Source organism: Ranitomeya imitator, chromosome 3, assembly GCF_032444005.1.
Source record: "Ranitomeya imitator isolate aRanImi1 chromosome 3, aRanImi1.pri, whole genome shotgun sequence".
Taxonomy (NCBI): Eukaryota; Metazoa; Chordata; class Amphibia; order Anura; family Dendrobatidae; genus Ranitomeya; species Ranitomeya imitator.
Genome location: NC_091284.1, coordinates 587,317,649 through 587,336,841, shown reverse-complemented (window position 1 = coordinate 587,336,841; position 19,193 = coordinate 587,317,649). Strand labels below are relative to the sequence as shown.

The 19,193-nt window shown below is 42.6% G+C and overlaps 1 protein-coding gene across 2 annotated transcripts in view; it reads left to right on the top strand.

Annotated features, from left to right (window-relative positions):
* The window catches only part of GPC6 (glypican 6), a 1,713,043-nt gene that overhangs the window by 1,566,462 nt on the left and 127,388 nt on the right, over positions 1 to 19,193 (top strand). Inside the window, exon 7 of one of the 2 annotated variants that reach the window (XM_069758052.1) lies at positions 12,119 to 12,148. The exons of the other annotated variant lie outside the window; for it this stretch is intronic. Coding sequence (XP_069614153.1) covers positions 12,119 to 12,148 — 30 coding nt within the window. The remainder of the gene's footprint in view (positions 1 to 12,118; positions 12,149 to 19,193) is intronic. 2 annotated transcript variants of the gene reach the window in all.

The window sequence follows — 19,193 nt, the reverse complement described above, 5'->3', positions numbered from 1 at the left end:
AAAAGAACAATTTACATTTTACTTTTTACTCAAAAATATATCAATAAAGAGAAAAATCAGACAAACTAAAAATTTTGCAATGGTCTCTTAATTTTTGCCAGAACTGTATATATATAATGTTTTAATTATTATTTTGTAATTTTTTTTATAAAAACATTTACATTTTTTTTTTTTTACTTAGTTCCACTAAGGGAATTTTTCTTTTTTCAGTATGACCGCTGTTATAAAGCATTGTAATGTAATGCAGGAGAATTGCAATGCTTTATAATCTGTCAGCTTTGCAGATGCAAGTTAGTTAAATCATGCATTGTGCATGATCAAACTATCTTGCTAGTGCCTGGGGACCCAGATGTTGTCATGATGACATCGGGTCACCAAGACAATGATTAGGCCCCCGATCAGAGGGCAGAGGGAGCGCCTTCCGTTTGCCTGTCTTCTAAATGCTGTGATCGCTTAGCACTGAGTACCTGATGTCAGCTGAGAGAATCAGCTGACACCTGATGTCAATCGCTCGCGCACAGCCCCTGTGTGCACAAAATCACCATGATTTATCCAAGTTCTGTATGTACCTAGCGACCTGGACATATGGATACGTCCAAGGTCATAAATGGGTTAATATTTGGTTGTACGCCCTTTGGAATATATAACTGCAATCAATCGCTTCCTATATCCATCAACACATTTCTTACACTTCTCAAGTGAAATATTGGACCACCCTTCTTTTGCAAACTTCTCCAAATCTGTCATATTTAAAGGGTGCTTACTCTCAACAGCAATTTTAAGATCTCTCCACAGGTGTTCAATTGGATTTTGATCCTGACTCATTACTGGCCACTTCAGAACTCTTTGTTTCCTTCCATTTCTGATTGCTGACATTAACACAGCTTTCTGACACTGGGCACTACATTGTGACCCAAAATCCTTTGGAAATCTTTAGACTGCATGATGCCTTGCACATAGTTAAGATAAAGAAAGATCAGGGTGCAATATCAATTGTCAACATCGTGGGTAAATAGCAGGGTGCAACACCTAGACTGGATGACAGACTGTAAATAAGGGAGAGAAGAGACCAAACAAATGATGGTGTACACACCTAACACAAAATCATCATAAAATCTTGTAAATTTTATTAAAGATTTTCAACACGCACCAGAAATTGAGTTAAAATAACTTAAAAACATTTGACAACATGAGACAAATCACACCCCTGCACAAAAAATAACCATATGGGACAGCAAGTAAGTAAGTAAATAGAGCTCTTCAAATCAGTAGGTCAGGCACAAAAAACATAAATTAACCCCAGTACACAGTCATAATATACACAGATCAGAATCACTAGGTAATAGGGAGTACTCCTCAAAACATATGAACCTTGTAAAGAGTGGCAATTCTGATCAGCCAGAAAATAAGATAAGGTTGTGCTGGCTTGCACTGAAATGTGAGGCAAGAGCGAGGGATAAGGCTCCCATAAAGTTAACTACCTGACAGGTTTAGAGGCAGCTCATGTGAGTAGCCAATAAGGGGAACGCAGTCCTCATGGGGCAGGTGTGTGGGAAGACATAGTCAAGGAGCCCAGTGCCAGAGGCAGCAAGACAACCCAAAAAAATCTTTAAAACACCACCATATTTGACTGCAGGTACTGTGTTCTTTTCTTTGTAGGCCTCATTCTGTTTTCGGTAAACAGAAGAATGATGTGCTTTACCAAAAAGCTCTATCTTGGTCTCATCTGTCAACAATCCACTTTTCCAGAATGATTTTACCTCTTCAGAGAGAAAGAGGACTTGAACTCTGTAGCGTCACCTTTTGGAAGCAACAATCCTACAAGCCACAATCAACCCTTTAACGAGTCTTGCAATATGACTTAGGATAAAAGTCAAATAAGAATCTAAATTTGCACTGACAAGGGCCAATCGTCCGAAACACCGTGTCTGCTAAGTATGAGAACTGATTTGGCTAGGTGAGAGGCTCTGGACTGGGGACTAAGGGGTAAAGTTTCTCCTTGTGGAGAGTGACATACCAGCTCTGGCATGTCAAGGTAAAGAGGTTTATTCGCTGCACAATGTGTACAATTTGACAAACTGCAGTCTGTCTTTTTTATGTTGCTGTGTCAGCAGTTGGATCCTTCTGGGTCTCTTGTCATAGAGTTTTTTTTTCCATTCAAATATCGACTGATAGTTCATGCTTACAGTGATGCAGGACAGCATGAGTTTCTTTGGAACTTGAATAGGGATGTTTATCTACCATCCAGACTATCCTGTGCTGTAACCTTTAATCAATTGTTCTCTGCCATCCACATCCAAGGAGATTACCTTCAGTGCCATGGGTTGTAAACTTCTTGATAATAGTGCGCGCTGTGCACAAAGGATCATCAAGATCTCTGGAGATGGACTTATAATGTTGAGATTGTTGACAATGTTCAACAATTTTGGTTCTCAAGTACTCAGACAGTTCTCTTCTCTTTCTGGTCTCCATGTTTAGTGTATACAGATACATAATGCAAATATTGAGTAAACTTACCCCCATTTTTATCTGGTTTCAGATGTGATTTTCATATTTCCCAAACCTGTTGCCAGCAACACGTTAGATTGAACGAGCATGACATGCTTGAACCAAAATTGTTTACCATCAATTTTGGAAATATGTTAACAATTTTGTCCAGCCCATTGTTGGGGTTTTGTGTGAAATGATGTCCAATTTGTCTTTTATTTCTCTGTTCTTTTGTGTTGTTTCAATACACACAAAGGAAATAAACATATTCTTCAGGTATACATATACACTGATCTCCTATTCTTTCATACATCATTGTCAGCAATTGTATGGGGTTGACACTGCTGACAAATTTTGTTTAACTTTCATAGGAACAAAATTGCAGCAAAACTAATTATTTGGTGTATTTATGGCATTACTAATGCTCTATTCTTTTGTTTTTGTTTATGTTATGTAATCTTTTAATCAGAGTATTGCTATAAATATTATATTTAAGAAAAACAGAAAGCTGAGCCAGAGTATGACTTGGAAACATATATGATATAAGAGCATGTTCACACTGGCCATGGAAACAAACAAAACCAAAGAAAAAACAATATGTGCATATACCCTAATGAAAATAAATAAGCAAAAAGGCAAGTACATTAAATAATTAGCATAGGGTACTTAGTAAACACTGTTTGTCATTAAAAAAAAACATAAAGAAGTCCCACCGCGAGAAGGTATATCTAACTGGGACAGTAACTACACTCTCTAATGCTAAAACCTACCTAGTGTGAATAGTGGCAGAGAGTCACATTAATAGAGCATATAATGGATGCATTTTACAGATAAATTCACGCAGTAGATTCACATGTCAGTCTAGGGCTCCACAGTGACACAGGGTCACCAGAGAGTTATGGTAAAATTATTAATGCCACAATTTGCAGGTGACCCAATAGACTTTAATAAAGTATGAAAACATTTGTAAATAAAGTTTGTGATATTTTTTCTTGCAATTTCTGATGAGAAATTAAACTTATATTTCGGAGATTTTCCTTAACTGTATGGAGTATACGAGCAGTAATAGGAATTAATTATCACCATGGTGCAATGTCATTAGAAATGCAGCTGTTTATTCATTAACTGATGTTTGCTGCAAATACATCATTGCAAAAAAAAAAATGCAGGTCCTATATTGTGTAAAATCAATCTTCTGCGTATACCTGCTGATTAATAATGTGAGCAGCTGGATATTGGACTTACTGACTGAAGTAAACAACTATAGAAGAATAAATTCATGCACAGGAAAATGTGTCATAACCTGTGGTAGAGGCAAAATAAAGGATCAGACGTGTGGTGCACAGAAATATGCTAATTGTGCTGTTTACTTGTTTACCTCGCATGAATCACTACAATGTTATCAAGCACAATAGGCATCATAGATACTGGTCATGCAACAAACCGAGGCTATTTTATAGAATAGAAGAAGCATGAATGACTGCCAGCACTATTAGTCATGTAACATTCAGGTGCCCTCTATGTGGCACAGACGGGGTCTTGACAGACTTAGATCAGATATGCCTATAACTAGTGTTCCAAAGCATGACTAGATTTCCTGCTATGCTTTTGTCATAAATCAGTCTCTGTTGTACATTTGCTGTCAGTTTTTTCTATGACAGCACAATGACACTTTATATTCTATGGGGCTTTTTACATAATTTTTTTTTTTTCACTGACCGACAGTCTGCATACAAAAACAATTTGGAAACATTTCCTAATCTGGTCTGAAAAAAATAAATGGCTGTACTGATGACAGCCATTTATACTGCACCAGTTGTGGGTCAAAATTAAAAAGACAGACATGGTTGGGTAGTAATAGCATAGCTCCGGCACTGTAAGAAGTCCATCAGAGGTAGACACATTTTCCTGCTATTCTAATCCTGCGACGTTTTCTCAACAGTGATATATCATATGTAATTTAAAATGAGCAAAACACAAGGTAAGGGATAGAGAAGTGGACATGATGATGATGGTGAGCGCAGAGGCTGAGGACCTAGGCAAGGTGCCTGCTGCGGGAGCACAAGAAACACACACATCATGTCAATCTAGCTTTCTGTCCCACTTAGGGGTGCAGAACATCACTCTTTAAGCCAGACCAGTGTTGTTCTATGGATAGCAAATAATGCTTTCAATCACTTTGCCAGCACCACCCTGTCTTCCACACAGTCCAGTCTCAGGATCCATGCTTCTAGACCACATAATCCTCACCCTGATCTTACTTCTTCCCACCATGCCGATTGCCTGAATCCAAGTGATACCACACTTGGACACTCTGAAGAGCTCTTCACATTTCTAATTATATATTCTGGCCTATCACTCTGCACATTTCAAGCGGGATATCTGGAAATCGCATGTACCGATGCCCAAATATTTGAGCAGCCACACTCACAAGAATCCGACCGTCGGAAAATGCAATTGCTGTCACAAGAAGTGGATCTTGATGAGACACAATTACCAACAAGTGATGTTACTTTAGCAAGTCAGGAGGAGGATCAGGGTGCAGAAGTGGAAGATGAGGTGGTTGACATGCAGAGCGCAGACAGCAGCGCACAGGGGGGAAATCTGCAGCACCACAACAGGCACAAAGATGCAGCGGGCTGACCAGTGACACAAGGCAGGCAACTGTTCCCCAGAGTGTTTTCGAGTGTGGCACTTTTTTAAAGATTGTCCAGTTAACCCAAAAAAAGCCATTTGCAACATCTGTCATGCCAGAATCAGCAGGGGCCGCATCACTACCAGCCTGACCACCACCAGCATGCTCCGGGACATGCAAGCAAAGAACTCGACTACTTCGTCCGAACGCCATAGTCCAGAAACAGTGACTGTGGGTGACATCATTGCCTTTTCCATTGTTCTACGTGCATCCCAATCCACTGTCCATGATGTAGGTGAAGATGCCTCCCACCTGCCCTGTCATTGCACACTTGCAACTACTGTCAGCAAACACGTCCACATCCTTTTCCTAAAACAGCGTTCAATTGTCCCTACCTCAATTCTTGGAAAGCAAGCATAAATATGCAGCCACCCACAGGCCACAATACTAAACAACCACTATTCCAGACTGCTTGCCCTGGAAATTTTACCATTTAGGCTTGTGGAGACGGAAGCTTTCCGCAACCTCATGGCAGGGGCAATCCCTCAATACTCGGTCCCCAGCCGCCACTATTTTTCCCAGTGTGCCATCTCAGCCTTGCACAAGCATATAGGACCCTCAGTGACACACTAACAGGAGACAATGGCTCCTGCAGTGCATCACTGAGAGGTTACCTTAGGACAAAGTCTCACTTTATGGCAAATGCTGCATGGAAAAATTTCTCACACAGCAATGCCAAAAGTGAGACTAGGGACTATTTTTTTACAGCGGTGGAGGAATACAGTGCGGAAGGATACCTTCTTCCCATCATTGTGTTCCTGGAGCCCCTGGAGAGCAGTCACATCAGCTGATGCTGCTTTTCTCCATGGGAGATCGTCGTGGGACACTTGTGGATTTCTGCGGACAAGGAGTATATTGGTTATTTGTTATTTCAATATTTTTACAGGTGACACTGGCTTTTGGGATCAAAATGACAAGTGATGGTGAGTATGTACTCTATGCTATATGTACTGTATGTCTGTATGCATGTATTGTATGTAATGTATGAATGTAATGTATGTAGTATGTATGTTGTATGTATGTTTTTTTAACATTCAACACATTAGCCGGATGATGGGACTACTACTGTCCCATCATTGGCTAATGTGTCAATCACTGTCACTGTTGCAGGCATCGTCCGATGGGACTTGTAGTCCCATCGGACGATGCCTGCACAGACCCCCGGCAGCCCGCACAGAGCCCTGGCAGGCTGCACAGAGCCCCGGCAAGCCCGCACAGAGCCCCAGCAGCCCGCACAGAGCACCGGCAAGCCCGCACAGAGCCCCAGCAGGCCACACAGAGCCCCAGCAGGCCCCACAGAGCCTGCGGCAAGTTCGCACAGAGCCCCAGCAGCCTGCACTCAGCCCTGACCAGCCCGCACAGAGCCCCAGCAAGCCCGCACAGAGCCCCGGTAGCCCCCACAGAGCCTCGGCAAGCTCGCACAGAGCCCCGGCAGCCCGCACAGAGCCTCGGCAAGCCCGCACAGAGCCACGGCAGCCCACACAGAACCCCGGCAGCCCACACAGAGCCCCGGTAGGCCCGCACAGAGCCCAGCAGGCCGCACAGAGCCCCAGCAGGCATGCACAGAGCCCCGTCAGGCCGCACAGAGCCCCAGCAGACACACACAGAGTCCCGGCAGGCAAGCACAGAGCCCCAGCAGTCACACACAGAGCCCCGGCAGGCAGCACAGAGCCCCGGCAGGTCGCACAGAGCCCCGGCAGCCCCCACAGAGCCCCGGCAGGCCACACAGAGCCCCGGCAGGCATGCACAGAGCCCTGGCAGGCACACAAAGAGCCCCGGCAGGCCGCACAGACCCCCGAGACACCCGTACAGATCCCCAGCAGGCCTGCACAGACCCTGTCCGCACACACAGACACGCACAGTGTCCGCCCACGCACTGCCCACACTCTTCCCCCCTCCGGAACAGGATGTAGAAGGACAGAAAGGGTTTATTTACATTCTGATATTTGTGTCCCATTGACTTGCATTGGTATCGGGTATCGGTATCGGCGATATCCGATATTTTTTGGATATCGGCCGATCCAATCCGATACCGATACTTCTTGATATCGGAAGGTATCGCTCAACACTAGTTGTCACATGTTCAGTTACTGAACTGACAGAATCCTCCCCCTGGGGCCCAGTGAGCAGAAGAGATGGGACCCGCTCTGCTTGCCGGTCCCATACTCCAGTTAGGGCGGTAATGCCCTGATGGCGGCCCTGGTCATAGAGGTGTCGCCGGTGTGGGTTCAGTTTCTATTTGGGTATAGAGAGCAGCGGTTATAACCACCTTCCGCACTGACTGACAGCAGATGAGCAACTGTCAATCATTGCCAGGGGGTGCGGTTACAGCCGATCTTCTCAGTCAACAGAGTGGTGACTGAACCCATGCCAGTGCCACCCCAGTGACTGAAACCCAAAAGTGGGAAGATTAAAGTTAATTTTCTCCTGGAAGTGAGGTTCTAAGTGCTGGCGCTGGGGGGGTTCAGAACGCTATTAACCAGTGGACTAACCTCATATCTGCATTTTTTCACTTGACAGGTTCCCTTTAAGTGTTTTTTTTCTAGCGATTTGTTAAAGAGTAACCGTCATTTTCATTTAATAAATCAAGAGTACACAAGAAAATAATAAACTTTGTAATTTATTTTATAAGAGAAATCGGCTTCTTTCTCTGCCGGAATTGATCCGTCATTATCAAACTTCTCAATTCTAAGGTAAAATCTGTAACCAATGCAGACAGACTTTTCATTACTGAGATAGGCTGCCATCACACTAGCAGTATTTGGTCAGTATTTAACATCAGTATTTGTAAGCCAAAACCTGGAGTGGAACAAATAGGGGAAAAGTATAATAGAAACATATGCACAACTTCTGCATTTATCACCCACTCCTGGTTTTGACTTACAAATACTGAGGTAAAATACTGACCAAATTCTGCTAATGTGACGGCAGCCATAAAAGATGGCAGGTACTAAGGATAGGATTCTATGTAATGTAGAAGGTTGGAGCTAGAGACAGAGCTCCACCGCTCCCCCCACCCCCCTCTCAGTAATGGGAAAGTCTTTCCTCACTGAATACAGATTTTACCTCAGAATTGAGAATTTTCATAATTACTGATCGATTCAGGAAGATAAAGACTTAAAGATCTGCAGCAGAAAAAAAAGTGACTTTACCAAAACTGCACCAAGTCGCCCAGTAAGCCGACACATAACTGGAATCAGGGTCTCTGTCCAACATTATACTGCTTACAGATTACATATCAAAAACTTGGTAACATACCATATATACTTGTGTGTAAGCTGAGTTTTCAGCACATTTTTGTGCTGAAAATGCCCCCCCTCGGCTTATACATGAGTCACTGTCCCAGAAGACGGCGAGGGAGGGGAAGCAGCGGGTTACAAGAGGCAGGAGCTGGTTGCTGCAGCTAAAACTTGTTCCCGCTGCTAAAGAGAAATGAATATTCACTGCACTGGCAATGAATATTCATATCTCTTATAGCGCGCACAGCCACAGCCGCCGGCTTCCAGCTGCTGCCGGACTTTCACAGGCGCCTGCTCATTAAGGTAATGAATATTCACCTCTCTCCACTCCCATACGTGTGGAGAGAGGTGACTATTCACTCCCATAATGAGCAGGAACATGTTATCACAAGGCCACGGGAGCTGCTGGCACCGGAACGAGATGCTGCAAGGGTGCGCAGGGAAGGTTAGTGGGATGGCTCTTTTTAATGCTTTTCTCATGGGGGCCACGCATGCAAGGATAGGGATGAGGACCCATGTATACAAAGATGGGGATAAGGAGCCATGCATACAAAGATGGGGATAAGGAGCCATGCATACAAGGATGGGGATAAGGAGCCATGCATACAAGGATGGGGATAAGGAGCAATGCATACAAGGATGGGGATAAGGAGCCATACATACAAGGATGGGGATAAGGAGCCATACATACAAGGATGGGGATAAGGAGCCATACATACAAGGATGGGGATAAGGAGCCATGCGTACAAGGATGGGGATAAGGAGCCATACATACAACGATGGGGATAAGGAGCCATGCAGACAAGGATGGGGATAAGGAGCAATGTATACAAGGATGGGGATAAGGAGCCATACATACAAGGATGGGGATAAGGAGCCATGCATACAAGGATGGGGATAAGGAGCCATGCATACAAGGATGGGGATAAGGAGCCATGCATACAGGGATGGGGATAAGGAGCCATACATACAAGGATGGGGATAAGGAGCCATACATACAAGGATGGGGATAAGGAGCCATACATACAAGGATGGGGATAAGGAGCCATGCGTACAAGGATGGGGATAAGGAGCCATACATACAAGGATGGGGATAAGGAGCCATGCAGACAAGGATGGGAATAATGAACCAATCATACAAGGATGGGGATAGGGAGCTATGCAGACAAGGATGGGAATAAGGAGCCATGCATACAAGGATAGGAATAAGGAGCCATGTAGGCATGGAAGGGAATAAGGAGCCATGCAGACAAGGATAGGAATAAGGAGCCATGCAAGTAAGGATGGGAATATGGAACCATGCAGACAAAGATGGAGATAAGGAGCCATGCAGACAAGGATAGGAATAAGGAGCCATGCAGACAAAGATGGGGATAAGGAGCCATGCAGACAAAGATGGGGATAAGGAGCCATGCATACAAGGATGGGGATGAGTAGCCATGCATACCAGGATGGAGATGAAGGGACAATGCATACCCTGCTTATATTCGAATCAATACGTTTTCCCAGTTTTTTGTGGCAAAATTAGGTGCCTCAGCTTATTCTCGGGTTGGCTTTTACATGAGTATATACAGTATTGATTTTAAATAATGGATGAAATTTAACAACAATAAAAAGTTAAAAAAAGAAAGGCACCTAACGTCAAAAAAATGCAAGGAAAAAAATGCAACACATGAATTAGTTTTTTCAAACCCCATTCACACATCTGTAGACCCAACTCATCCGCCAGGTCTTCCAACTTGAGGTAACAGTGTCATATATGCCAATAAAGCAGTCAGTTTGGTATTATAAAGCAATAAAAGTATGTTTCCACATGGCATTTTTGCTGCGAAATGGACGCTGTGTACAGCAATCCGCAGTGTCCAAATGTTACAGCATAGTGGAAAGGATTTTATGGCAAACCTGCATAACCAGACATGCAGCGCGTCTTTATAGACCGCAGCATGTCTATTTATCTTGCGGAGATGCTCAGTCGGTGCTCATAGCAAGTGAGCATTTCTGCTACATACAGGTGATCTGATCACCACCTGTATGTAGCAGAGGCGATTGAAGTATTACAGCTTGTAGTCTCCCATGGAGACTATTGAAGCATGCAAAAAGTTAAAAAAAAATATTTTTAATAGTATTACAAAAATAAAAAAAATAAAAGTTCAATTCACCTCTCTTTCACCCCATTCAAAATAAAACAATTAAAAAAATCAAACATACACATATTTTGTATTGCCGCTTTCTGAATTGCATGATCTATCAAAATAAAAAAAAATTAACCCGATCACTAAGCGGTGTAACAAGAAAAAATGTCAAATTACCAGAATTACAATTTTTTGGTTGCTGCTACATTGCAATAAAATGCAATAATGGGAGATCAAAAAATTATATCTACATCAAAATGGTATCAATAAAAACGTCAGCTCGGCAGACAAAAAATAAGCCCTCACTCAGCTCCAGATCCCGAAAAATGGAGACGCTACAGGTCTCAGAAAATGGCGCCATTTTTTTATTTTTTTTTTGCAAAATTTTGATTTTTTTTTTCACCACTTAAATAAAAAATAACCTAGACATGTTTGGTGTCTATGAACTCGTAATGACCTGGAGAATCAAAATGGCAGGTCAGTTTTAGCATTTAGTGAACATGGTAAAAAAAAAAAAAAAACCGAGGAATTGCACTTTTTTTTGCAATTTCACCGCACATGGAATATTTTCCCATTTTCCAGTACACGACATATTAAAACCAATGGTGCCGTTCAAAAGTACAACTCGTCCCGCAAAAAGCAAGACCATATTAACTGTAAAATAAAAAAGTTATGGCTCTGGAAAGAAGGGGAGCAAAAAGCAGAAATTCAAAAACCGAAATACCCCTAGTCGTTAAGGGGTTAATAACACCCAGTACCCCAGCTGTTTGCCACTGATACATCATATGGAGATAGTGTGTGGCTCCTAATAAAGTGAATGGATTTGAGCAGCAGTACCCCAGGATAACCACTGCATGAAGTACACAGCCATGCTGTTCTGGCTTTGTACATAGGGTACATCCGGTCACAGAGGGAACTGCAAATAGCGGATTGAGAGGGCGCCAGGTGTCAGACCCCGATCCATGTGATCTAGTACAGACCCTTTAAGAAGCCAGCACATATGTGTAACTCATAAGAACCAGAGATATCTGTGTGTATCTATGTGTATCTGTCTTATATAGTCACAGCAATGGAACCTAATAAATAATTGCTGTGGGTAATTGCTGTGGCTTGACCAAGGAAGGTGACGGGCACAAGGGGGCATTCTTTGCGTCTGGAGGAGAGAAGGTTTTTCCACCAACATAGAAGAGGATTCTTTACTGTTAGGGCAGTGAGAATCTGGAATTGCTTGCCTGAGGAGATGGTGATGGCGAACTCAGTCGAGGGGCTCAAGAGAGGCCTGGATGTCTTCCTGGAGCAGAACAATATTGTATCATACAATTATTAGGTTCTGTAGAAGGACGTAGATCTGGGGATTTATTATGATGGAATATAGGCTGAACTGGATGGACAAATGTCTTTTTTCGGCCTTACTAACTATGTTACTATGTTACTATGTTACTATGTAAGAGAATGTTTCTCTCTTGATTGAGCAGTCAGAATGTTGCATGCTTTTCTCTAAGCAAAATGTTTGCTATGATTAACCTCTTATTTTCTTTTCTTTCATACACTGTATGCTGTTAAAGAGGACTATATGGAGGACGATGCAGTATGGGGTAAGATTCTGCCTAACTATCCAATACCAGTTGTATTTCCTAATGTTTGTGCGATCCTCTGGAGTACTAGAGTCGATAACACCTCCCAATAATTAGAGGCGGCAGAAAACATCATCTGATTTTAATGAGCATATAAACATCTGCTGCTAAGGCATATTCAGCGCATCCCATCATAAATGTCTTATTTACTGGAAACATGGCTACTTTCTTCTTAATGATGAGATCTGAGAACTGTGCTTCCAGATGTTTGCTTGAAATTGACTGGTAAATAAAGCGAAGGGACGACATTATTAACTTTGCATATCGATGTGGCAGTTTTATTTCTGCATTGGCAAAGTGCACATCTGTTATACAGAGACGTTCACTCTCTAGAGATGAAAACCATACTAATATAAATGAAACGTATAACATCGCATTTTCCATTATTCCGGCTTGGGCATGTGGTTGCAGCCTGGACATATGGTTTTTCATAGTGCAGCAATGGGCTCACAGCAGGTTTGTAACAGAGACCATCTAGACTGTATCCAATAGGCATTGGGGTCAACAAGAATTCTTGCCTATCCAGTGGATTTTTGTCGACCGAAATACTTCTTTATGTCACGAATATGAGTCTGTAGGGTTGTTCACAGTTTTGCATCAGTGATACAATATAAAAATAATCTACTATATAATTGTCTAAGGGTCACTTCCGTCTGTCTGTCTGTCTTTCTGTCTGTCTCTCTTTCTGTCTGTCACGGATATTCATTGGTCGCGGCCTCTGTCTGTCATGTAAATCCAAGTCGCTGATTGGTCACGGAAAAACAGCCATGACCAATCAGCGACGGGCACAGTCCGGAAGAAAATGGCCGCTCCTTACTCCCCACAGTCAGCGCCCGCCGCTCGCATACTCCCCTCCGGTCACCGCTAACACAGGGTTAATGCCGGCGGTAACAGACAACGTTATGCTGCAGATAACCCACTCCATAACCGCTGCTATTAATCCTGTGTGTCCCCAACTTTTTACTATTGATGCTGCCTATGCGGCATCAATAGTAAAAAAAAAAGTAATGTTAAAAATAATAAAAAAAACTAAAAACCTTCTATTCTCACCATCCGTAGTCCGCCGAGCCGCACATGCCTGCTACCATCTTCCATTTCCGGCGATGCATTGTGAAATTACCCAGAAGACTTAGCGGTCTCGCGAGACCGCTAAGTCATCTGGGTAATTTCGCAATTAACGGAACAGAAGATGGCGGCAGCCGCGCGCGTATCGCCAGAGCCTCGGTGGATCCCAGGGGGTGAGTATATAACTTTTTTATTTTAATTTTTTTTTTTACAGGGATATGGTGCCCACACTGCTGTATACTACGTGGGCTGTGTTAGATGCCGCGTGGCTGCTATATACTACATAGGCAGTGTTATATACTATGTGGGCTGTGTGATATACTCCGTGGGCTGTGCTATATATTACGTGGCCACTGTTATATACTGTGTGGGCAGTGTTATATACTACGTGGCTGCTATATACTGCGTGGGCTGTGCTATATATTATGTGGCTGCTATATACTACATAGGCAGTGTTATATACTATGTTGGCTGTGTGATATACTCCGTGGACTGTGCTAGATATTACGTGGCCACTGTTATATACTGTGTGGGCAGTGTTATATACTACGTGGCTGCTACCTACTGCGTGGGCAGTGTTATATACTACGTGCCTGCTATATACTGCGTGGGTTGTGCTATATACTACGTGCCCTGTGTTATATACTGCGTGGCCTGTGTTATATACTACGTCGCCTGTGTTATATACTGCGTGGCTGCTATATACTGCATGGGCTGTGTTATATAGTACGTGGCTGTGTTATATACTGCATGGCCACTGTTATATATTGCGTGGCCTGTATTAACGCATCAGGTATTCTACAATATGTATATATATATATATAGCAGCCACATAGTATATAGCACAGGTCACATAGTATTTGTCTGCAATATACTACATGGCTCCTATATACTACGTGGCCTATGCTATATACTATGTGGCTGCTATATACATACATAAATACATATTCTAAAATACCCGATGCGTTAGAATCGGGCCACCATCTAGTAACCTATATAAATATCCACTAAATGTTAATTGGTCTCCCTGAACAACACCAATTAGTATAATGAAAAGAAGGGGAGGAAAAATAAAAAAATGGAAAATCACCATGTCATAAAGGGGTTAAAGCAGAAAATATAAAGCGGATTTCTTCAGCAAAAGTATCAAAGTATTCAGTATTACAGTGCCATTGTAGTCATTTCTTTACTTTACCTTACAAAATTGCGCTCACAAGTTCTCTTTATGTTGCTACTTTCACATTTAAAAGCACCTCTGACAAATGAAAATTGATTGGTTGCCTTGGGCACCTACTCCATTTTCCCTTACATGAGTTTTATATCTTTCCCTCATTGTGACCTAGACAACTTCAACCCCATCCTGCTTTATAATGGATATGTATGTCATCAAAAGGGTCAGAATTCATGTTAGCCCCTTAAGTTCAACTGTCAATCATTGACAGTGGCATTAAAAGCACAAGCTACTTCCCCAGCATGTGTTCAAATGCCCTGCCCACATGTGTTGTTTGTGAAGTACCAAGAAGTTGCCATGACAAGTGTGAGCATGCTGCATGTCGCCGTAAATAAAACAAAAAAACAAATAGACATATTCATAAGTCTTTTCTACGATAATCAGATTTACCGCCATAAAAAACAATTAAAGCAATAAGTTTGTACCGTAAAATGGAACTGTCATAGATATAATGCTAAAATCTATAATGCCATCTTTTGAGAGGGGACATGTCATCCTCATATTGAGGATCAAAGCATGGTCTAATTATGACCTGGGAAAGGATAAATAGGTCACATTTAATTTCAATCCCTATTCAACTATGACTCCCCTGCTGAGAACAGGTAATTGAAGTGGGTTATTTGATGCAAAGCAGACAAGAAGTGTATACCAGAGGCTAGGAGATCACAAATTTACCACCTCCGGAGGAAACTTCCCCTCTTCAGAAGAATTACAAGAAGAATTTTGGAGCTGAAGTCCAGTTATTAACATTAAGCCCTCTAACGAGATGATGAGGTGGAGAATGTAATGCATCTACTTACATCACAGGGCGGTCATCTCATTAGCCCTATATTAATATTGGCCAGATGGATGATGATATATATGCCTTGTTTCCTATCTATGAAAAGCTAAAATTATGATAGGAAATATGGCATTAATATCTCCCACCTGGAACATCAAGGTGTTTAGATATTCTGAAAATTGAGGATCTCCTACATTTTTGGGACCAAAGCCACATCCCATTGATTAGCCGCGTCTGAGATCACCAAGTGGAGTAATGAGGGCATAACTTTTATATAATAACAGCAGACTTTGATTCATTATCATTGTTAATTTATGGAAGATACATACAGGTTGCTGTAAGAGTGTTCCATTTTCATAATCGGAGCCCTTCCCTCCCAAAAGATCAGAGCCATTCCTGTGACCAAAGGTTTAATACTTTTCTTTCAATATAATTTTTTTATTCTATGTTGTTTATACTGTATTGTTTTGTCTGCTTTTTTAATCCCTTTTGAATATTTTTATAAACACTGCTTACATTTCTGATTAAATACTGTATATAAAATGTTATAGCTTCATTTCTTTTTCTCTGTAAACTGCATTCCTGGAGCCTCGTCAGGCCATACTTTACCAAAAATGTGTGTCCAATCGGCCTGTATAAATGATTGGTGGTAGAAGCTAGTTTTCTTGGGATATTGCGGAGCTTGGCAGTGACCATATAGGAGTATATATATATATATATATATATATATACACACACATATATATACACTGCTTACAAAAAATAAAGGGAACACTAAAATCCCACATCCTAGATACAGTGCTGTGCAAATTAATTGGGACTAAGCAAAAAATTAAAATGTTATAATGCACCGTTACATATTAATTCTGAAAATTACCTCTTTCCACTGGCTAGTTGACCAAGATTTATTTATTATATATTAAAACTGGTTTGAATCACTGACTGGTAACCAACTTACGATTTTACTTAAAAAATGCTTTGTCCCAATTAATTTTCACAGCACTGTATCATAGTATCATAGTGGAATGTGTTGAGAGCAATAAAACCTAAAAATGATCAATGTAAATCACAACTTATATCCCACGGAAGTCTGCAGTTGGAAAGATGCTTAAAATCAAAGTGGAAAATGAAGTTACAGGCTGATCCAACTTCAGTGGAAATGCCTCAAGACAAGGAAATGATGCTCAGTAGTGTGTGTGGCCTCAATGTGCCTGTATGATCTCTCTACAATGCCTGGGAATGCTCCTGATGAGGCCGCAGATGGTCTCCTGAGGGATCTCCTCCCAGACCTGGACTAAAGCATCCGCCAACTCCTGGACAGTCTGTGGTGCAATGTGACGTTGGTGGATGGTGCGAGACATAATGTCCCAGATGTGTTCAATCGGATTCAGGTCTGGGGAACAGGGAATGGGCAGGCCAGTCCATAGCTTCAATGCCTTCATCTTGCAGGAACTGCTGACACACTCCAGCCACATGAGATCTGGCATTGTCCTGCATTAGGAGGAACCCAGGGCCAACTGCACCAGCATATGGTCTCACAAGGGGTCAGAGGATCTCATCGCGGTACCTAAATGGCAGTCAGGCTACCTCTGGCGAGCACATGGAGGGCTGTGCGACCCTCAAAAGTAATGCCACCCCACACCATTACTGACCCACTGCCAAACCAGTCATGCTGAAGGATGTTGCAGGCAGCATATCGCTCTCCATGGTGTCTCAAGGCTCTGTCATGTCTGTCACCTGTGCTCAGTGTGAACCTGCTTTCATCTGTGAAGAGCACAGGGCGCCATTGGCGAATTTGCCAATCCTGGTGTTCTGTGGCAAATGCCAAGCTGTTGTGAATTCTGTGGCTGAATTCACTCCTGTGGTCACAAGTGGTACTGCAGCTTCTGAGCTTCCTCCCTCAGGTGTTCTGGTGAGCTCATTAACTGCTTCATTACTTAACTCTGCCTGATGCTGCTATCCTTGCTCCTTGTCAATGTTTCAGTGTTGGATCTGAGCTTCTCCTGATTGTTCCTGTGACCTGCTGCTCTGTATAGCTAAGTGCTTTTTGCTTTTTTGTTGCTTTTTTTCTGTCCAGCTTGTCTTTTGTTTTGCTGGAAGCTCTGAGACGCAAAGGGTGTACCGCCGTGCCGTTAGTTCAGCACGGTGGGTTTTTTTTGCCCCCTTTGCGTGGTTTTGCTTTAGGGTTTTTTGTAGACTGCAAAGTTCGCTTTACTGTCCTCGCTCTGTCCTAGAATATCGGGCCCCACTTTGCTGAATCTATTTCATCCCTACGTTTTGTCTTTTCATCTTACTCACAGTCATTATATGTGGGGGGCTGCCTTTTCCTTTAGGGAATTTCTCTGGGGCAAGTCAGGCCTATTTTTCTATCTTCAGGCTAGCTAGTTTCTTAGGCTGTGCCGAGTTGCCTAGGTAGTTGTTAGGCGCAATCCACAGCCGCTTTTAGTTGTGTTTAGGATAGGATCAGGTGTGCAGTCTACAGAGTTTCCACGTCTCAGAGCTCGTTCTTGTATTTTTGGGTATTTGTCAGATCACTGTGTGCGCTCTGATCGCTAAGCACACTGTGTTTCTGGATTGCCTTCATAACACCTGTCATTAGCAAACATAACAGTACAAGGAGCCCAACTAATGATTCTCAATAGAGGGAAAGAAAAAGTTCTGACATCATTTTTTTTTTTTTTTCTGCTCTGTGTTCACTTTTTTTTTTTCCCCTAGACATTTGGGTGATTCTGGACACAGGTGAGGACATGGATATTCAGGGTCTGTGCTCTTCAATGGATAATCTCGTTATAAATGTACAAAAAATTCAAGATACTATTGATCAGAAATCTATGTTAGAACCAAGAATTCCTATTCCTGATTTGTTTTTTGGAGATAGAACTAAGTTTCTAAGTTTCAAAAATAATTGTAAGCTATTTCTGGCCTTGAAACCTCATTCTTCTGGTAATCCTATTCAACAGGTTTTGATTATTATTTATTTTTTGCGCGGCGACCCTCAAGACTGGGCATTTTCTCTTGCGCCAGGAGACCCTGCATTGAGTAGTGTCGATGCGTTTTTCCTGGCACTCGGATTGCTGTACGATGAGCCTAATTCAGTGGATCAGGCTGAGAAAAATGTGCTGGCTTTGTGCCAGGGTCAGGATGATATAGAAGTATATTGTCAGAAATTTAGGAAATGGTCAGTACTCACTCAGTGGAATGAATCTGCGCTGGCAGCTTTGTTCAGAAAGGGTCTCTCTGAGGCTCTTAAGGATGTCATGGTGGGATTTCCTATGCCTGCTGGTTTGAATGAGTCTTTGTCTTTGGCCATTCAGATCGGTCGACGCTTGCGCGAGCGTAAATCTGTGCACCATTTGGCGGTACTGCCTGAGGTTAAACCTGAGCCTATGCAGTGCGATAGGACTATGACTAGAGTTGAACGGCAGGAATACAGACGTCTGAATGGTCTGTGTTTCTACTGTGGTGATTCCACTCATGCTATTTCTGATTGTCCTAAGCGCACTAAGCGGTCCGTTAGGTTTGCCGTCATTGGTACTGTACAGTCCAAATTCCTTCTGTCCATTACCTTGATATGCTCTTTGTCGTCGTTTTCTGTCATGACGTTTGTGGATTCGGGCGCTGCCCTGAATCTGATGGATTTGGATTATGCTAAACGTTGTGGGTTTTTCTTGGAGCCTTTGCGGTGTCCTATTCCATTGAGAGGAATTGATGCTACACCTTTGGCCAAGAATAAACCTCAATACTGGGCCCAGCTGACCATGTGCATGGCTCCTGCACATCAGGAAGTTATTCGCTTTCTGGTGTTGCATAATCTGCATGATGTGGTCGTGTTGGGGTTGCCATGGCTACAAACCCATAATCCAGTATTGGATTGGAATTCCATGTCGGTATCCAGCAGGGGTTGTCAGGGGGTACATGGTGATGTTCCA